General features: G+C 51.9%; 1 protein-coding gene across 22 annotated transcripts in view; it reads left to right on the top strand.

Moving 5' to 3' along the window:
- Positions 1–18,821, top strand: part of DYSF (dysferlin) — a 225,227-nt gene that overhangs the window by 147,101 nt on the left and 59,305 nt on the right. For all 22 annotated transcript variants that reach the window (XM_051974284.1, XM_051974291.1, XM_051974304.1 and 19 more), the window contains 6 exons: positions 694–787; positions 1,207–1,284; positions 11,996–12,177; positions 12,657–12,797; positions 13,164–13,193; positions 14,923–14,952. In XM_051974284.1, the coding sequence (XP_051830244.1) occupies positions 694–787; positions 1,207–1,284; positions 11,996–12,177; positions 12,657–12,797; positions 13,164–13,193; positions 14,923–14,952 (555 nt within the window). The remainder of the gene's footprint in view (positions 1–693; positions 788–1,206; positions 1,285–11,995; positions 12,178–12,656; positions 12,798–13,163; positions 13,194–14,922; positions 14,953–18,821) is intronic.

Here is an 18,821-nt window from a genome sequence, read left to right as displayed (position 1 = left end):
TCTGCAGAGAGAGCGAAGGCCGGGGCAGACGGCAGCAGGTGGGAGGGGCCGCGAGCCCACCCGCCCAAGGAGTCCTCACCTTAAGCTGCCAGACGGTCCCCCCGCCTCGGTGGAGGGCCCCAGAAGCTCGGCACTGCCCTCGTTGGGAAGTTTCCCCCATGTCGGGTCTGCTTTTGTTCATTCCTCCTGGGAATCGGAGCCCAAAGGGAGCAAACCCGGCCCCTCCTCCGAGTGACAGTCGTCACATACTCAAATTCAGCTCTTGGGCCCCTCCCCGTACTGGCTTTTCCTCCCCCCGGAACAAGGCCGCTCTCCTCAGTGCTGCTCACTGGCCGTCCCCTGCTCTTCCCCAGCCTGAGCCCTTCCGGGCTGACCGGAGGCCCTGACGCTGTGGTTCCGAGCCCAGGAGATGGGGCGGCCCCGGGTCCGAAAGCTCTCTCCTGCGCAGCCCAGGGTCCCGTCGCGGCTCGGGCCGGCCCTCGTGTGTGAGCTCGGCCGGGCCGCTGAGCCAGTCTTGCCTGGGCCTCCCTCCCCTGCACAACGTCGGCTCGTCCTGGACGGGGTCTTCAGGCGCCAGGGAGAGGCCACTTTGGGGGTCTCGGGCCCTTCTCGCTGAGGTTCGGGGAGTCTTCTGGGACCAAGCTCCCTTTCAGAGCAGGAGCCGCTGCTCAGGCCCCTCTCCCCTCCCCGCAGGGCGGCGTGGTGGATGACAAGAGCGAAGACTCCAAGTCAATCTCTACCTTGAGTTTCGGGGTCAACAGGCCCACGGTTTCCTGCATCTTTGACTGTGAGTGACCTTGGGCCGTGGGGATGGGGGAGGGGGAGGGGGCCTGGGGGTGGGGACCTTTCCGTGTCTATCTTTGTGCGTGTGGGTGATCATCGGTGAGTCTGGGGTCTTTGTCTATGTCCTCTGTGTTTCTGAGGGTGGCTGTGAGGGGCTCTCTCCTTGTATTGTGCCATCCTTTGGGATGCCCGTGTACGTCAGGGCTGGGCTCGGTGCGTGGTGGGCAGGACACCTCCGAGACGTCCCCTCTCCCTGGGCGGCCCCGACATCTCCTCCCTCTGTCAGAGGCGCCCCGGGCCCGAGAGAGCTACATGCCGGGCCCCGAGCCCCCCCGAGCCCCGCTCTCGCCTCCCAAGCCCTCTGGCCGGAGTCCGGCCCCCTCAGTGCTCACCCTGGCTTCCTTTCTTTCCCCTTCCGCGAAGATGGGAACCGCTATCATCTCCGCTGCTACATGTACCAGGCGCGAGACTTGGCCGCCATGGACAAGGACAGTTTTTCCGGTATGTCCGGGTACTGGGGGGCTTCCTTGGGGATGAAGGGGCCCCGGGGACAGGGGAGACAAACGATAGAAAGCTCTAAAACGTCGGCTTCTTCCCTTAAGCCAGAGCTGGGACACAAGACACGTGTTTCTTTTATTTTTTTAATAATAGCCTTTTTCAATACTATGCAAAGGTAGTTTCCGACACTCACCCCTGCAAAACCTTGTGCTCCAAATTGTCCTCCCTCTCGCCCCCTCCCCTAGACGGCAGGAATCCAATGTAGGTTAGACGTGTGCAGTTCTTCCGTCCTTGCTTCCACAATCCCCGGCTGCACAAGGAAATCAGGTCAAAAGGGAAAAATGAGAAAGAAAACGAAAAGCAAATGAACAACAAAAAGAAGGGAATGCTGGGTGGTGACCCACGTTCGGTCCCCACAGTCCCCCTTCCGGGTGCGGGCCGTCCGTCGCAAGGCTGTTGGAATTGTTGGTCTGATCTTTGGGATTGCTTTGGACCAAAAAGTTTGGGACGTGGGTTTCCTCCCGGAGGCCGTGCCCTTGCCCCGACTTCAGACTGAGGGGTCTCATCCTACATTTCCAGGGACCTGTGGGATGGGAGGTGGAAGAGTCGCCCTTATTCCCCAGGATTGTTGTTAGGATCAAGTAAAAGGGTTTTTAAGGACGGAGACATTCTATGCATGTGCTTGCTATCAGTTATTACATAGAGGAAAATGGCATTACTTTTCCTTTATCAGTGATGGAACAGGGTATAGGGCATAGGTCAGTGCCTTGGGAATAGTGGGCACTTGGCAAATGCTAATTAAATAAGTGCATGAATGAATGAATAGGACTCTCAGTCACAGGCACTAGCATCTTGCACATAGTAGGTGCTTAATATGTGCTCAGTGAATGAATGGATGTGTAGAACATACAAAAGTCATGGGCCAGTGATACAGACAAAACAGACGTAAAGGAATATGGTGGATTCCATCCCTCCATCCGTCCGTCAGTCCATTCACTTATTCTTTTTGTTCTTCCTGAGAGGAGCAGGTGAGTGTCCAGGGGGCAGGAATAAGCAGGGGGGCCATTGGCCCAGACACACAGCCAGAAGGGGAGAAGAGACGGGGGGGCCAGGAGGGACTCGGGTTCGGCTTCGTCTTGTTTTGGGACTACCCGGAGGCTCAGCATCCTTGGCAGGATCCTGGGGCCTTAGCACGGAACCTGAGGAGGAGGAAGGGGCTGCTGGTCCAGCAGGCAGCCTCGGGAGGACGGGCGGGGGCCCGGAGAGGGCTGCTCTGGAGAAAGTTGGTCCCAGCTGGAGGAAGTTCCTGGGAGTTGTTGGCTCTCGCCCGCCCGCCCGCCCTCCCCGTCCCTGCGCAGAGCCATATTTCATCCGCCCGGGAGCTGTCAGACTGTGACTGATGATCCCATTAGCCTCCGCTCTCTTGGCCCTGAGCACGCTCTCCGGCACCCTGGGCACATTTGGAGATTTATGAGCCGTCACCGGGTGTGTGTGTGTGTGTGTGTGTGTGTGTGTGTGTGTGTGTGTGTTCGTTCAGAGGAGGAGAGGAGCCAGGAGTCAGAGGGAGGGAGTTGTGAGACATATGGAAAAGTTGGGACCCCGCTTAGTCTTGGAGACCTGGGGGAGGCAGCTTGTTCCCTCATCCCTCCGTGGGCCGGGGGGCCTTCAGCTTGGCCCTGGGAGGGGGAGCCTGCCTCGGGCAGGAGAGACAGACTCCTTGGGAGCCAGGGAGAAGCTGGGGGAGCTGGACGGCGGGGCCGGCCTCCCCCATCCCTCTGCTGCTGCCCCTTGGAGGATCGGCTCATCCTCCTGCTGCTCCAGCTTCCAGGCTGGAAGAGGGATCTCTGAAGGCTGCTTGCCTCTGCTCTGGCCAGGCCACGGGTGGAGGGCTGGGGGTCAGCTCTGGGCATCCCTTTTCGGGAGGGAGATTGGGAAAAGGGGAGCGGGCTGAGGAGGGCGGCTGATGGAAGGAAGCCTGGAGAAGGGCAGGCTTGGGGAGCTGACACATGGAAGAGGGATTTGCCTCCGGCCCCGGAGGACACAGCTGGGAGGGAGTGAGGGGCGTGGGGGGGGGTCACAGACGTCGACTGGGGCGTGATGTCAGGGAAAACATAACCATGAGAGCTTTCCCCAAGTATCATGGAAAACGGGAGCGGTTGCCCACGTCTGGAGATGGAGCTGTGTCCCAAGTTTCCGAAAGGGAGGCTTTTCTTCCCTCTCCTTCTATTTATATAGAAATGTCCATTTTTGTACAGCGTTAAGTTCAGAATAAAACAAAAAAAAAAGCTTAAAAAAACTTAGGAGAGAAGAGAATAGAGCCTGCAAACTCTAGACCAGTGAGCTTGATTTCAAGTCCCGGGAAAACTCTAGAGCAAATCATAGAAGAGACGATTGGCGAACGTTCGGAGAGAAGCATCAATGACAGAGGAAAGGGCTTCGTCCTGAGCGGGCCGTGCCAGACGAGCCACAGTTCCTTTTTGACAGGACTGCTGAAGTCGGAGATGAGGGCAATGCTTTGGACATCATCCAACTACAGGAAAAAATGGGGGCGGGGAATAGAAATCAGATTAAAATGTGGTCAGATGGTTCCAGAACTGGTTGGATGGTCAGATTCCGAGTCAGTGCTGAGGGTTCGGGGTCTAGAAGGCAGGGGCTGCACACTGTGCCTGGTTCTGGCGGCGTGACCCGTTTATCAATGATTTGGTTAAAGGTGGAGATGTGGAGGTGGGAGGATAATGTCAAGATCCAGAGAAATCTCAACAGCTTGAGCCAAATCGAATAGGATGGAATTCAGTAGGGTAAATGAGCCTTCCATTTTAATACCAAAAAAATCAACGCTGCAAACGTAACATGGAAGAGGCCTGAGTTCACAAACGGTTCTGAAAAAGATCTGGGGGTTTTAGTGGACGGCAGACGGGTGAGGGCTCTTTGTGGCCGAGCTCTGGGGAGTCTGATAATTTGTGTGGATTTCCAGGTGCCCCCCCTGTCCCTGGGGGAGTGTGCCAGAGACATCTCGAGTTCCTTGGAGTCAGAACAGATGCCCCAGGGCTGGGTGACATGGGCTGGGGGATCCCTCGGAAGCCCCCTTCCTGGACCTTTAGCTCTTCATCTATAAGATGATGGGGGTTGGATTCGGTCTGACTGCTTCCTATCCTAAGCCTAGGCCCCTGTAAGGGTCCCCGGACCTTCTGAGCCTGCGCCATTGGGACACGCTTCTGTCCCCTGTTGGGGGTCCCTAGCAGGTAGCAGTTGGAGGACCCCAACAGGGAGAGCGGGCCAGTGCTCTGGGTTTCAGCGAGAGGCCGGGCTTTTGCCAGGACTGGCGAGGCTGAGATTTAAGGGAGGAATGGCACCGTCTTTCCTCTGTTTCAGTAGCTCCGGATGGGATCGGCCTCCCCTTGCCTTCCCAAGCGCAAAGGCCCTGAGTAGGAATTAGTGGGGCACGAGGGCCCCCGGCTTTCCTGCTTTGGTCCAGGGCAAGGGATGGACCCTGGAGAAAAGACACTGGGGGAAGGCCGTGCTTGAATGTTAGCTCACCAGGAAGAGGGGCCTGGGGAGGCTGGGGGAGGACTGCGGCACCCAAGCCTGAAGCCCGAGCAGAGGAAATGTCACACTTTCCATCCCTACCCTCTGCGCCCTTCCCCCAAATAAACACTGCGAACTTTTGGGGGCTTTGCCAGGTAAACTTCCTCAGGGCTCCCTGTCGGGTGTGAATGAAAGAATTGATTGAGCGGCCACTGGAAAGGAAAGCCGGGGCCAACGTGAGCAAACCCATAAAATCTCCACTGTTTATTTTCACTCCCAAACACTAAATCAGGCTGTTCCGCCATCCCCCCCTCCCCAAAGTCTCGGGGCTGGGGTCGCCGCGCTGGGGGGCAGGACGAGGGGGGGGGGTTTCTGATGAAACCAAAGCTTCAAGTTGGAACTTTTAAAATTTGAGTGGGGAGGGTGCGTTCCAGGAGCAAGCTGGGGTGAGGTCGTGGCCCTGCATGGCCCCTCGGGGGGGTCCTCGGCCCTTGAAATGTGGGGGCTGAGGGGCTTCGTTTCAGAAGAACCAACAACAGTGACTGGTGCAATCTGACTGGGGAAAACCTTCCCACGGCCCCTGTTCTCTTCCTCCAGCCCCACGGGAAGCTCCGTAGCAGCCCCCAAAAGGGGCTTGGGGAAGCCTCCTGCTTCCTGCATCACGGAATTGGGCCTTCCCTGTAGTGCAGTCATCGGGCACTTAAGGGTCTGGGTCTAAAAGAAGGACATTTCCCTTTTGCTTCCCAGAAACCCTAGAAGTGGATGTAGGCTGTGTCCAAGGGCCAGCCCCTGGGGCTGTAGCCAGAGGCCCCCACTCCCCAGTGTGTCACGGCCTCGGGCATGTCCCCCAAACTCTGTGAACCTCAGTTTCTCTGTCTTTGGGGAGCAATAAGGCTTAGCTCAGGGGGCTGCTGGGAAATCTCCTGGGGACCGTAATATCATCATGTACCTGTAAGGAAGGAAGGAGGCGCTTGACTGAACTTGCCTAGAGCTCAGTTGACTGGAGGCTTGGGGGGGGGGCACATGTTGCCCGAGGCCCCCCAGCCCCGGAGCTGGTATTTCTAAGGCAGCTTGAAGAGGCACAGATTACGGAGCCCGGACCCCGAAGGACTTCAGAGGACGCCCCATCACAAGGGCTCTCAGAGGGCATCCGGCTTCCAACTCAGATGGAGGCGGGGCCATCAACCCTACCTGCCCGGAGCCCACCTGGAACATCTCTGTAGTTGTCGTGTTGACACATCAGCGCCTCTGGGCCCATTCAGGGTCTGGTGCGGCCTTTGTGCCTCTGAGCCAGTCTCTGCAGGGGGATATCTCCAATCTCTGTAGCCGCTGCTTGGAGACCCCTGGGGATAGGGAGCTTCCTACCAAGGGGTCCGGGCCACGATAAGTGAGCCCTCAGTGTTGGGACCGAATGTGCCTCTCAGGCCCGGCTCCCAGTCCTGCTGCTGAACTCGGTCAGGCCACGTAATTGCTCAGTGTGAACAAGAGCCTGGAAATCAGGGCTTTCATCCGCTTCCTTTAGTCTGTTACCCCGGGCAGCTTGATCCCGTGTCCCCCCAACTTGGGGGATGGTTCAGAGGGGTTATGGTAGGAAGAGGGCTGCTCTTGGAGACAGGGAGCCCTGGGTTCGAAACCTGCCTCTCCCTTAATGGTCTTAGTCACTTCTTTCAGACTTGAAAGATAGAGAAGTTAAGGACCCAAAGCCACACAGGAGGAGGGGAAGAGAAGGGGGGGGGGGGAGAGAGGTGCGGGCCCAGGCAGCTCGGCAGGGGCTGGTTCTGAGAGGGGATGCTGGCCATCACCGGGCCAGGGGAGACCCAAGGCAGCCTGGAGGCCTTCTCACTCTTGTCTCTCCCTCCTCCCCTCCCTCCTCTCTCAGGCCCTTTCCTGCTTTTTCCAAAGAAAAAGAATAGCTTGCATTTCTCTTGGGCATTGGGGGTCATAGGAACAAGACATCACCCCTTCGTTTTATGTTTGAGAACATATGGGAAACTGAGGCTCACCCCTTCATTTTACATTGGGGGAAACTGAGGCTCAGCCCATCGTTTTATGTTGGGGGAAACTGAGGCTCAGCCCATCGTTTTATGTTGGGGGAAACTGAGGCTCACCCCTTTGTTTTGGGGGGAACTGAGGCTCACCCCTTTGTTTTGGGGGGGAACTGAGGCTCACCCCTTTGTTTTGGGGGGGAACTGAGGCTACTCCCTTTGGTTTTTTGGGGAAACTGAGGCTCACCCCTTTGTTTTGGGGGAGAAACTGAGGCTCACCCCTTTGTTTTGGGGGGAAACTGAGGCTCACCCCTTTGGTTTGGGGGAAAACTGAGGCTCACCCCTTTGTTTTGGGGGGGAACTGAGGCTCCCCCTTTGTTTTGGGGGGGAACTGAGGCTCACCCCTTTGTTTTGGGGGGGAACTGAGGCTCCCCCCTTTGGTTTGGGGGAAAACTGAGGCTCACCCCTTTGTTTTGGGGGGAACTGAGGCTCCCCCCTTTGGTTTGGGGGGGGACTGAGGCTACCCCCTTTGGTGTGGGGGAGAAACTGAGGCTCACCCCTTTGTTTTGGGGGTAACTGAGGCTCAGCCCTTCCTTTTACATTGGGCGACACTGAGGCACAGACACTGCTTCCTGTGTCACGCGGGTGATAGGAAGGTGATGCACGTTCCCTGCAACCACCCTGGCACTTAGCGCAGAGCCCGGCACATAGTAGGCGCTTTGTCCGGTTTAGTGGCCGACTGGGGCCCAGAAGCCTGCTGGTTAGCGGTAGTCAGTCTGAGCCCGGGTCTCCTGCCTGGGGGGTTCTCGCAGTTCCGCCAGGCCGGCAGCCTTCCTCCTGGAGGGAGGGGGTTGTTGTCCGGGGGGTCTCCTCCCCCCTCCGCACACCTGGGGGCCCAGGCGGGCGGGAACAATGCCCCAGTGTCTGCCGGCCACAATGCCTTTGTTGTGCGCGCGCCCGCTACCCCCCCCCCCCCCCCCCCCCCCGGCAGGCGTGCGTGCTTGTGCGTGTGGGTTAGAGAAGCTGCGTTCCGCTCTCGGCCCGGCCCGCGGGGCGGCTGGAGGGGCCTCGGGGTGGGGGCCCGACGGCAGCCGGTCCGCCCAGCTACAATGCCCAATTGTGGTCTTTGTGGGAAGGCTGGCGGGGTTGGGGGCCTCCCGCTTATAAAAATAAAGCGTGGGGAGCTGGGGGGGGTCGGGAACAAAAGGGGCTTTTTGGCGGGGCGGCCCGTAATAGACTGTGGCTCTATTTATCCCACCGTGGGCTCCCTTCCCTTCCTGGAATCGGGCAGAGGCTCTCCGCCGAGCCCCGAGCCGATGATATCACGGCCAGACGAGCCTTCATTAAGCGCAGACGCCGCCGGGCCGGGCCAGGGGGAGCCGGGGAAGGGCCTCGGTCCAGCTGCTGCCGCAGCCCGCGCTGGGGGCTCCCCGCCGTGTGCGTGCGTGCAGGCGCACGCTCGCTGCACGTGCGCCGGGGGGGGGAGGGGAGGTGCGAGTGGGCGTGCGCACGTGTGCGTGCGCCCTGCTGTGAGGGCTGGCGCGCGTGCTTCTGCATACGCATGCGTCGGCGTGTGTGAGCCTTGGGTAGGGAAGGGCCGGCCCGAGGGTCTGGCCTTGGAAAGAGTCGGTCCCGCCTTTTCCCCTTCAGGGGTCCGTTAACTAGCTTTTCCGGTCCTCCTTCTCCCCGGAAGCCTGCTAGTGCTAAGCACGGACATAGGGAGGTCCATGGGTAGCCCGCTAGGGAACAGAGGCGGGGCTTAGAATGGAAGCCCGAGTTCCAATTCTGCTTCTGGGGCGCGAAGCGCGTCGCTCAGCCCTCTCTACCTCTATAGTAGCGCCTCCCCCTCAGGCGGTTGTGACGTCAGATGAGATAATAGCGGACTCATTTAACCATGACTTCATTTGTTCTAATTCGTTGTAAGAACAGTTTTTAACATGTTTTCTTTTTTAAAAATTTGAGTTCTAATTTCTTTCTCTTCCTCCTTCCTCTTCATTGAGAAAGAAAGCAATTTGATAGGGATTCTACATGTGCAATCATGCAAAACATATCTCCGTAGTAGTCATGTAGTTAAAGCAGATACAGGCCCAAAAGCCCCGAGGATAATAAGGTTGTTGTTGTTGTTTGTTTTTTTTTTTTTTTTTAATAAAAGAATGCTTTGATTTCCATTCAGACTCCATCAATTCTTTCTCTGGAGATGGAGAGCATCCTTCTTCAGAAATCTTTCAGAATTGTTTTGGAGATTGCATTTCTGAGAATAGCTAAGTCAATCCCTCTTAATCATCTTACACTATTATTACTGTATAAATAAATGTTCTCCTGGTTCTGCTCCCTTCACTTTTCATCAATTCATGGAAGTCTTTCCAGATTTTTCTGAAAGCATCCTGCTTATTATTTCTTAAAGCCCAATAATATTCCATTACATTTCTATACCACAATTTATTCAGCTATTCTCCAATTGATGCAAATCTCTCAATTTCTAATTCTTTTCCACCACAAAAAGAGCTGCTTTGAATTTTTGTACAAATAGGTCCTTTTTCTTTTCCTTTAAAAAAAAAAAAATCGCTTTGGAATACAGACCTACTAGTGGTATTGCTGGATCAAAAGGTACACCCAATTTTATATCTTTCTGGGCGTAGTTCCAAATCACTCTACAGAATGATTGTATCTGTTCTTAATTCTACCAATAATGCATCAGTGTTCTTATTTTTCATATTTCCTCCAATATTTGTCATTTTCCTTTTCTGTCTTATTAGCCAATCTGATGGTTAGGAGATAGATACCTCAGAATTGTTTTCATTTTCAATTCTTTAATCAATAATAATTTAGTGCATTAAATTTTTTTCCCCATATGACTATAGATAGCTTTGATTTCTTCATCAGAAATCTACTAATTCATACTTTTTGACCATTTATTAGTTGGGGGATTCTCTGTACCATGTCTCAGTCCACTCTTTGTTACATCCTACCCCCTTCCCTTTCTAGTTCCTTGGAGGGTAAGATAAATTTCTATACCTAACTGCCACTTCTATCTTCCCCTCAACTGTAAAGTTCTTTTGTAGCTCTTTTATGTGAGAATTTATCAACTACCACCTCCTTTCCTTCTCCCAGCACATCTTTTTTTCTCACCCCTTAATTTTATTTTTTTAGATAATCATCCCAATCAGAGTCAACTCATATCCATGCCCTCTGTTTATGTATATTCATTCTAATTGCCCTTATAATGAGAAAGTGTTTAAATGTTACAAGTATTATCTTTCCATGTAGGAATGTAGACTTTTCATTTTATTTGCTTTTTGAATATAAACTTTTTAACCTTTTTCTTTTTTCTGTTTATCTTTGTATGCTTCTTTTGAGAATTTTTGAAAGCTAAATATTTTTAGCTCTGGTCCTTTCATCAGAAATGTTTGGAAATCCTCTATTTCATTAAATATCCCTTTTCCCCTGAAAGATTATATTCAGTTTGCTGGAAAATTATTCTGGGCTGTAATCCTAGCTCTTTTGGCTTCTGGAATATCACATCCTAAGCCCTCCTCTCCGTTGATATAGAAGCTGCCAAATCTTGCGTTATCTTTACTGCGATTCCACGATATTTGTATTGTTTCTTTCTGTCTGCTTACAATATTTTCTCCTTGTCCTTGAGCTCTGTGATTTGGCTATAGTATTTATGGGAGTTTTCATTTTGGGATCTCTTTCAGGAGGTGATTGGTGGACTCTTTCAATTTCTATTCTCTGTTTAGGATATCAGGACAACTTTCCTTGATCATTTATTGAAATATAATATCTAGACTTTTTTTTTGGATCATGACTTTTAAATAGTTCAATAATTTAAAGATGATCTCTCTTTGATCTATTTTCCAGATCAGTCGTTTATCCAATGAGATATGACACATTTTCTAATATTTTTTTCATGATTTTGTTTTGTTATTTCTTGATGTCTCATGGAATCATTAGTTTTCACTTGCCCAGTTCTAATTTTTAAGAAATCATTTTCTTTAAGAAGCTTTTGTACCTCCTTTTCTATTTGGCTAATTAAGCTTTTTGAGGGATGCTTATGGATTTTTCTGCCTCTTTTACCATTTGACCTATTTTTATTTTTTTCAGTATATTTTTGTGTCTCCTTGACCAAACTGTTGACTTTGTTTTCATGATTATTTTGTATCATTCTAATTTTTCTGCTATATCTCTTATTTGATTTTTAAAATCCTTTCTGAGCTCTTCTATGAAGTATTTTTTGGAGGCCTGAGACCAATTCATTATTTTCTTTGAGGCTTTGGATATAACTCTTTTGACATTGTTGTTTTTTTATGAGTTTGCAGTTTGATCTTCCCTGTCATCATGGTGACTTTCTACAATCAGATTGTTTGTTGTTGTTGTCGTCTGTTCATTTTCCTAGTCTATTTCTTGAATTTTAACTTTCTGTTAAAGTTGGGTTCTGCTTCTGAAGTGGAGGGGCTAATGTGCAAAACTTTTTGTACTTCTGTTTTCAGAATTTGGCACATAGTTGGTGCTTAATAAATGCTTACTTTCTCTCAGCTATGCTTCTGGAAGCCAATCTGGGATTTGGTGGCTTGTATCAGTATCCTCCCACAGAATTACAACTAGGAACTCTTGGGTACATTTAGTTGAACAGGATTTGGGTGGTGATGCGTGCCCTAGATTGGTGCACAGTACCAGTGAGTTGGTGGCCTGTCTCCCAGAGACACTGACCTCTATTCTTATTTCTGAATCCTCTTCCCTTGGGAAGAAGAAGGGAAGGGGAGGCGATAGATATGGGCATACAGTAGGGGAGGAAGTAAGTTGTACTTGGAAGAAAAATGCTGTGGGAAAAATGTCTTGGGGGCAGTTGCTTGATGGATCACCCATCCTAGTTCTGGCCTCATCCTGGATTCTCTCTGTTACACATCAGATATTTCCAAGGACCAGAATCTGAATCTTCCCCCCATTTCATAGTTGGGGTCACTGCAGGACCTCTCTTTGACTTCTGATGTCCTCTGCAAGGGATACCTTGAGTCTGCCCTTCATTAGCACAGATGATTGGCAGATCCCGAGCCCAGTGACCTGGCTCAGGTGATCACCCCACCTGCTTCGCCAGGCTCTCTTTCATAAATCCTGGAACATGGGTTAACTCATTTCCACCATGAGTCAGAGTTTGCTTTCTCACAACTCTGACCTGTCTCTTCTTTTTTTCCTGCTCAACATAGACCCTTATGCCATAGTGTCCTTCCTCCATCAAAGCCAGAAGACAGTGGTGGTGAAGAATACACTGAATCCCACTTGGGACCAGACACTCATCTTCTACGAAATTGAGATCTTTGGGGACCCCAAGACTGTCGCAGAGAACCCCCCCAGTATCGTGGTGGAGTTGTACGATCACGATACTTATGTGAGTACACCTCCCTCTGGTTCCTCCACCCCACCCAAAGGTCTGAAGCCCAGAGCAGCATGAAGTGGTCCTCATAATTTGGAAGGAAGCAGTCTGGTATAGTTTATAGAGTCAAGGGGACTTGCTTCTGGCTTGGGGCAAATCGCTTTGCCTCTCAGCTTCCGTTTTCTCATTTTAAAAATGGGGCCTGGCATCTACCTCCCAGGGTTGTTGTTATGAGGATCAGATGAGATAATTCTGTCATTTCTGGATATATCTTCTTACCAAACCCTGCCTCCACCTTAGAATTGAGCTGTCCCTATAATAAGGAAAAATAGTTAAGAACCAGCTCCTCCAGTGACAGTATTTGACAACGTGTGCAACGTCCTGCTTCCCTCGTGGCCTACCTTAGTGCTGAGAGCAGGGGATTTGCCGCTCTGCCTTGTTTTTCAATGACTCGGCACGGCTTGTGATGCTGGTTTCCTCCGTGTTTACCGTAGGGTGCCGATGAGTACCTGGGGCGCTGCATCTGCCGACCGAGTCTGCAGCAGGCGCCGAGGCTGACGTGGTTCCCAATTGTGAGGGGAGGCCGACCTGCTGGAGAGCTTCTTGCAGCCTTTGAACTCATCCAGAGGGAGAAGGTGAGACATCGGCCAGGGGAGAACAAAAGAGCACTAGGCAAGATCCTGGATCTAAGATCTATCTAAGATGCTCTATGTTGACTGGATCTGTTGAGATAGCCAGGGGCTTAAATCCTGATTGCTTCCTCTCAGTTGGGAAAGGGGATTATGTTGCAGCTAGATGGACCTTATCAGGGAAGGCTTCTGGGAGGAAGTGTTTTCTGAGTAGCATTTTGAAGAAGGTCAGATAAATAACTTAGTAGAGAGGATTCTTATGTGGAAGTTGGTGGAAAGATTTCCCTGGAGGAGTGAAATTGGGAGAAGCATCTAATAGCTTCAGATTATGGAATGAATAGGAGTGACATTTTTTTCTCCTTTTTCCCATAGCCGGCGATTCACCATATCCCTGGTTTCGAGGTAGGCCCTGTACTTTTTCTGCTTTCCAACAATTTTTGCTTATATGAATTGAGAAAAAAATTAAAGAGAGAGAGAGAAAGAGAGAGAGAGAGAAAGAGAGAGAGAGAGAGAGAGAGAGAGAGAGAGAGAGAGAGAGAGAGAGAGAATATGAATATGTCTCCATAAAACCTTAGCAGATATTGGCCAGGAAAGGCTGTTACTATTCAAAAGCCCCAAGTTTATTTTCTTAGGACTGCTGCCTCAGGGCCACAACCCTTTTAGGTCTTGTCACCTTCCTGAGCACTGAGTCAGTAGGGCTACTCCTTCAGCCAAGACATCAGGAAAGCCCAGAAGTTCTTTCTTGGCTCCGTTCTGGGTGACAGGCTAAGGACAGAGGAGTCGCAGAATCCTGTCACATCCAGCTCAGCAAATGAGCCTCCATCAAACACCATTTGGGATTCAATGCTTTTCTCAGCCAGGTCATTCTAGCTTGGCTTATTGGAGGAGTCTGTCTTCCTAATTATTGTTGTTGTTGCTACTATCAATATCATTATCATTAATGTTATATTACTAGGAACCTCCAGAATAACTGCCTCAAGTATAAGGAACCTGGTGTATCACCAGCCACTGAAACCCGTATTTTCTGAGCTCCCATTAAGTGCGGTTCTTTTACTAAGCCAACTAGAGAATACACTCATTTAAAGATACTTAAGGGGGTAGCGCAGTGGATAGAGCACCAGTCCTGAAGTCAGGAGGATCTGAGTTCAAATTTGCTCTCAGACACTTAACACTTCTAGCTGTGTGACCCTGGGCAAGTCACTTAACCCCCATTGCCTCAGCAAAAAAACCCAAACTAAACCAAACAAAAAGATACATCAAACAGTGAGAAAAATTCCCCCATGAACAGACTTGTACATTCTGCTGCAGAATGTGACTCTGTTAGTGGAGAAGAGGATACCCCCTAAGGAACAAAAAAAGCATACCTGATGGGAACACAGATGGGCAGTGATCACTCAGAAAGGGGCACACGTTTAAGGAATATGTGTGGCTGCATTTTCTGCTTTACAAAGTTCTTTCCTTATGATACGCCTTTGTAATGGGTAACTGTGTGAATACTATTGTCACCATTTTACAGACAAGAAAACTGAGGCCCAAGGAGGTTAAGTGACATGTCCCAGATTACTTAGGGAACAGTTAGTGAGGGATGGAGCTGGGATATGCGCTTTAGTTTTCAGATCCCAAATCCATTTTTTTTTTAGTATTTTCCTGCATGTTTTTCTATAGTTTCTGTCTAGTTAGTTCTCTTTTCTTCCTTTTCTTTCAGCATTTACAAAATCTTAAGTTCAAGGGCCTTTGTTGACCTAGAACACTCAGAGAGCGTTGGCTCTAGCCCGTCCAGGGCGGTTATAGAAGGCAAGAGCGTGATACTGGTCACCCTCATCCCTTAGCCTTGGTAGCCTCAGCCAATGTCTCTTTCTTTTAAAGATCAGGAACTTACTTCTTTAATCTAACCTAAGTGGGCATATGTGTCAAGACTTCAGTCAAGCTGCGAGTCTTTAGCTCTTCTAACCCCACTCCAAATGATTGTCCCAAGATTCAGAGGAAATCACGGCTGTGAAGCTTGTCACAAGCAATCTAAAGCGGTCCATGAATATTCATGATTATTAATGAGGGATGTATTTTTTTTTTTCTTGATTTCCTATTTCTTCCTTTCCTGAAAATCCTGGAATAAACTAACCGCACGCCCCAGCCGAATGACATCTCCAGCGTGCTGGACGAGGTGAGTTGGGCTGCATTGGTTACGTGAGCCCCTTGGGAGCAGGGGTTGGGCATGGTATCTTCCCTATGATTCGCCCGGGTTCCGTATTGTTGGAGGAATAAGAGAAGGGGGAGATAATGCCCCGACCTCAAGAAACTCCCAGACCAGGGACCCCCTCCTACGACTAGAAAGCTGCAGAATGACACCAAACCACCGGCCGCAGGGGGTGGTTCCCCTTGCCGAGTTCGGGAGTCGTGTGGGTAGGAGCAGCTTCCCGGAGGAGGAAGGATGGCTTTCTCCGACCGGTGATGAGGAGGATGTGGAGGAGAAGAGCTGGAACACAGAGGGCGTGGGGAGAGAGCGAGGGAGCGAGGGAACGGGGATGGCTGTCGGGACTGGGAGGAGGTTTACATGGTCGTCGGGACTCCTTTATTAAGGGACTCCTGTGGGCCAAGCTCTGTGTTTAGTGGAACGAGGAAATTGGAGGCAAGCCCAGCCATAACGGTCGGGGAAGGTCAGAACTGGGGTGATGGTCGTGTGCGTGTGGAGAAGGGGGCGCGTGTGACTGATGCGGCGAAGGCAGAAATGACAATCGCCAACAGGCCAGAAATGTGGCTGAGAGCAAGGGAGGAGCCGGAGGTGCTGCCGACGCTGGGAGCCTCCCTGGCGTCCTTGAAAATAACGGAAAGTTGAAGAACCCGAACATCGCGTGTGTCAGAGAGAAAATGGGTTCAGGCCTGGACGTGTCGCGTTGGAAATGCTACTGGCCGAAAGGCAGCTGGGGATGTGTGATCCGGGGAGGGTGTTCGGTTGTGGCGCCACGTTTTAGGGATGAAGTTGATAAATGGAGTGTCCAGGGAAGGGCGGGAAGGTGGCTCAAGCCTTGCTGCTGTGCCTTAGGAGCACCGTTTGAAGGAACTGGAGGAGAAAAGACCTGAGAAGTGAGAGCTAATGGCTGTCTTCCAGTATTGGAGGGGCCATTATGGGAAAAGGGTTAGGTTAATTCTTCTTGTCCCCAGAGGGAAGAACTTGAAATATTAGGTAGGAGTTGCAAACATTTCCTAAAGAGAAACTTCCGGGCTCCGAGTGTTGTTCCGTAGTGGAAAACTGTGAGTTTCCCTTTCAATGGAGGCCTTTCTTTTTTAAAGTTAGCATTTTATTTTCCCCAGTTATATGTAAAGACAGTTAACATTTGTTTTTAAAACTTTGAGTTCCAAATTCTCTGTCTTCTTCCCCCCCCCACCATTGAGAAAGCAAACAATTCAATATGTTATACAAGTGCAAAACATTTTTCTACCCTCCCCCCCAACAAAAAACTTTCAAGAAAGACAAAAAAAAAAAAAACAACAAAAGGAGGCTTCGTTTTGTATTCAAACCCCATCAGTTCTTTCTCTGGGGATGGACGGCGGTTTTCATCCTAGTCCTTCAGAGTTGTCTGGGACCTTTGTGTTGCTGAGAAGAGCGAAGTCCCAATGGAGGTCTTTAATCAAAGGGGGGGTGATCACTTGTTGCTCTAAGGGGGCTCTTGGGCTAAGTGATGCTTGAGGCCCTTTCCGAAATGCTCTGCCTTGTGATGTTCCACTTCGGGGGATGGTCTTCCTGACCAGAGAACTTACCTAGGATGGATCCCGCCTCCTTCCTCCAGCCTCAGGGCCTTTCTGGGCTGGACAGAGCCCGGTGCTGAGTGTTTGTGGGAGAAGCTGCTTTGACGCATCTCTTGCCCCAGGAGCCTGGCTCTGGAAACACTCGCTTTATGCTGTGTCTGTTGTGCCATTTCCGGGTCACTCTCCTGGTCTGACTCAGGCTCTCTGCTCTCCACTTTGCCCTCCACACAACAGACCCAGTAACCTTGTGGCAAGTTCACGTCTGCCCATGTCCTGCTGCCCGCTGCCTCTGGGCACGAGGCTCAGGCTGGCATCGAAGGCCCTCCCCAGTCTGATCTCCTCCTGCCTCCTGGCTTTGTTTCATCTTCCTTTCATGTTTTCTGTTTCCCCGTTAAGCCGTTCTCCAAATTCTCACCCAGGTCGCCTCGTCCCAGGCTGGGGTTTGGTTTTTGCTGTTTAGTCAATTTTCAGTCACGTTCAACTTTGGGTGACTCTCTTTGGGGTTTTCTTGGCAAGGGCACCGGCGTGGTGGCCGTTTCCTTCTCCGGCTCGTTGGGCAGATGGGGAAACTGAGGCACTGCCAGAGTCACGCAGCTAGTCGGTGTCTGAGCCGGGTTTGAACGCGTGAGTCTCCTTGGCTTCAGACGCAGCGCTCTGCCCACCGGGCGCCCCGTCCACGAAATGTAGGCCCTCCCCACGTGCCCGATACAAGGTAAAAAGCTGCAATCGAGGGAGCTGGGGTCAGGAGCTCCGACTTGGCTGCTCACCTGATTGATCTCTGGGAAGTCAGGACAGAGAAGGAGCTTCTCAGTTCCCTGATCTGTTCAATGAAAGAATTGGACTGAATGACTTTTACTTATCCTCCCAGCTTGAAAGCTCTTATTCTATGATTTCCTCTTCCTACTCCCCTTCTGGGGCCTCAGTTTCCTGATCTCTTCAATGATAGGATTGGACTAGATAACTTAAAGTCTCTCCCATTGAAAGCTCTTACGCTGTGCTCTCCTTGCCCTACTTCCCTTCTGGGGCCTCAGTTTCCCGATCTGTAAATTGAAGATGGTGGCTGACGACCTTGAAGGTCGCTTCTCAGCTCTAGTCTAGGACGAGGAAGGAAGCTAAGACCTAGCGGGCTGTGACCCCCCCAGCATTCCGCAGGTAGCAGCGTTAGGGGTGGACCCCGGGCTGTCCCCAGAGGGGCCTGAGCTGCCCCTTACATTCTCTAGCACTAAAGGCTGCTTCTTTGTCTCTTTCCCGGCTGCCCCCTCCCCTCTTCTCTGCCCTCATTCTCCATCTCTCCTTTGTTCAGAAAACAAAAGCAGGGCGCCATGACCAGGGGGAACAGACTCCGAGTGTGGGCTGGGAAGGGGCCTGACGTGGGGGGAGGAGGCCCCTTGCTCTCATTCCAGGGTGTGGAAAGGGAGGGGACCCTGTCTCGGGGCCTGCAGCCAGGTGGCCCGAGCCAAGGTCCAGCCCCCCGCGTCCGGCTCCCGTGGGCGAAAGCGCCAGGCAGGGCAGCTGCCGTCGGCCTTGGTTCCACTCTAAGGGCTTGCTCTGATGGCGGGAGCGACCCCCCTTCTCCCTCTGCCTGCTGCGGGTGGGGAGGAGGGGCGGGGGCCAGACAAAGGCCCACTGGGACCGTCTCCCCCGAGTCGGGAGTGGGAACGAGCCTTGGCTTTCGGGAAGTTGCCAGGAGCTGCTCTACCTGTGTCCCCCACCCCAACTTCACCAGAAAGGGGGCAATTTATTTTATAAGTTACCGAATCCTCCCCCAGAACCGCCCCCCGCCCCAGCCCTGGCTTTCATTTAAAACAATGTTTTTGCTGGGAAGTGTAATTAGAGCAACATGTTTTCCCTAATGAGCCCTGGGAGCGCGATGGGGACAGACGGTGGCGGTCTCTGGCCTCTGTTGCTTAGACCAGGCCCTGCCCGCTCTGGTGGTGGCCCCTCTGGCCCTCCGGCCCGCCCCGAGGCGGCGCCAGGCAGTGGCCGGGCTGGACGACAGGTTGTTTTCGTCACGTCTGACTCTCCACGACCCCAGTCGGGGTTTTCCTGGCAGATGCTGGAGCCGTCGGCCATTTTTTTCTCCAGCTCATCTTACAGCTGGGGAAACTGAGGCAGGCAGGGAAGTGGCTTGCCCACGGTGAGGGTCTGAGGCTGATTTGAATTAGAACAATGGGTCCAGACCTTACTTCCTCTCCCTTGTACCCGGGTGGGCTCAGGGAGGGCAGCAGATCTTAGGTTCCTCACCCGCAGGGTTAGAAGAAAGTATCCCCCAGAGCCTTTCGGTTC

Source organism: Antechinus flavipes, chromosome 2, assembly GCF_016432865.1.
Source record: "Antechinus flavipes isolate AdamAnt ecotype Samford, QLD, Australia chromosome 2, AdamAnt_v2, whole genome shotgun sequence".
NCBI classification, from domain to species: Eukaryota; Metazoa; Chordata; class Mammalia; order Dasyuromorphia; family Dasyuridae; genus Antechinus; species Antechinus flavipes.
The sequence above is the reverse complement of the archived record's forward strand: the minus strand, read 5'-3'. Positions and strand labels throughout refer to the sequence as shown.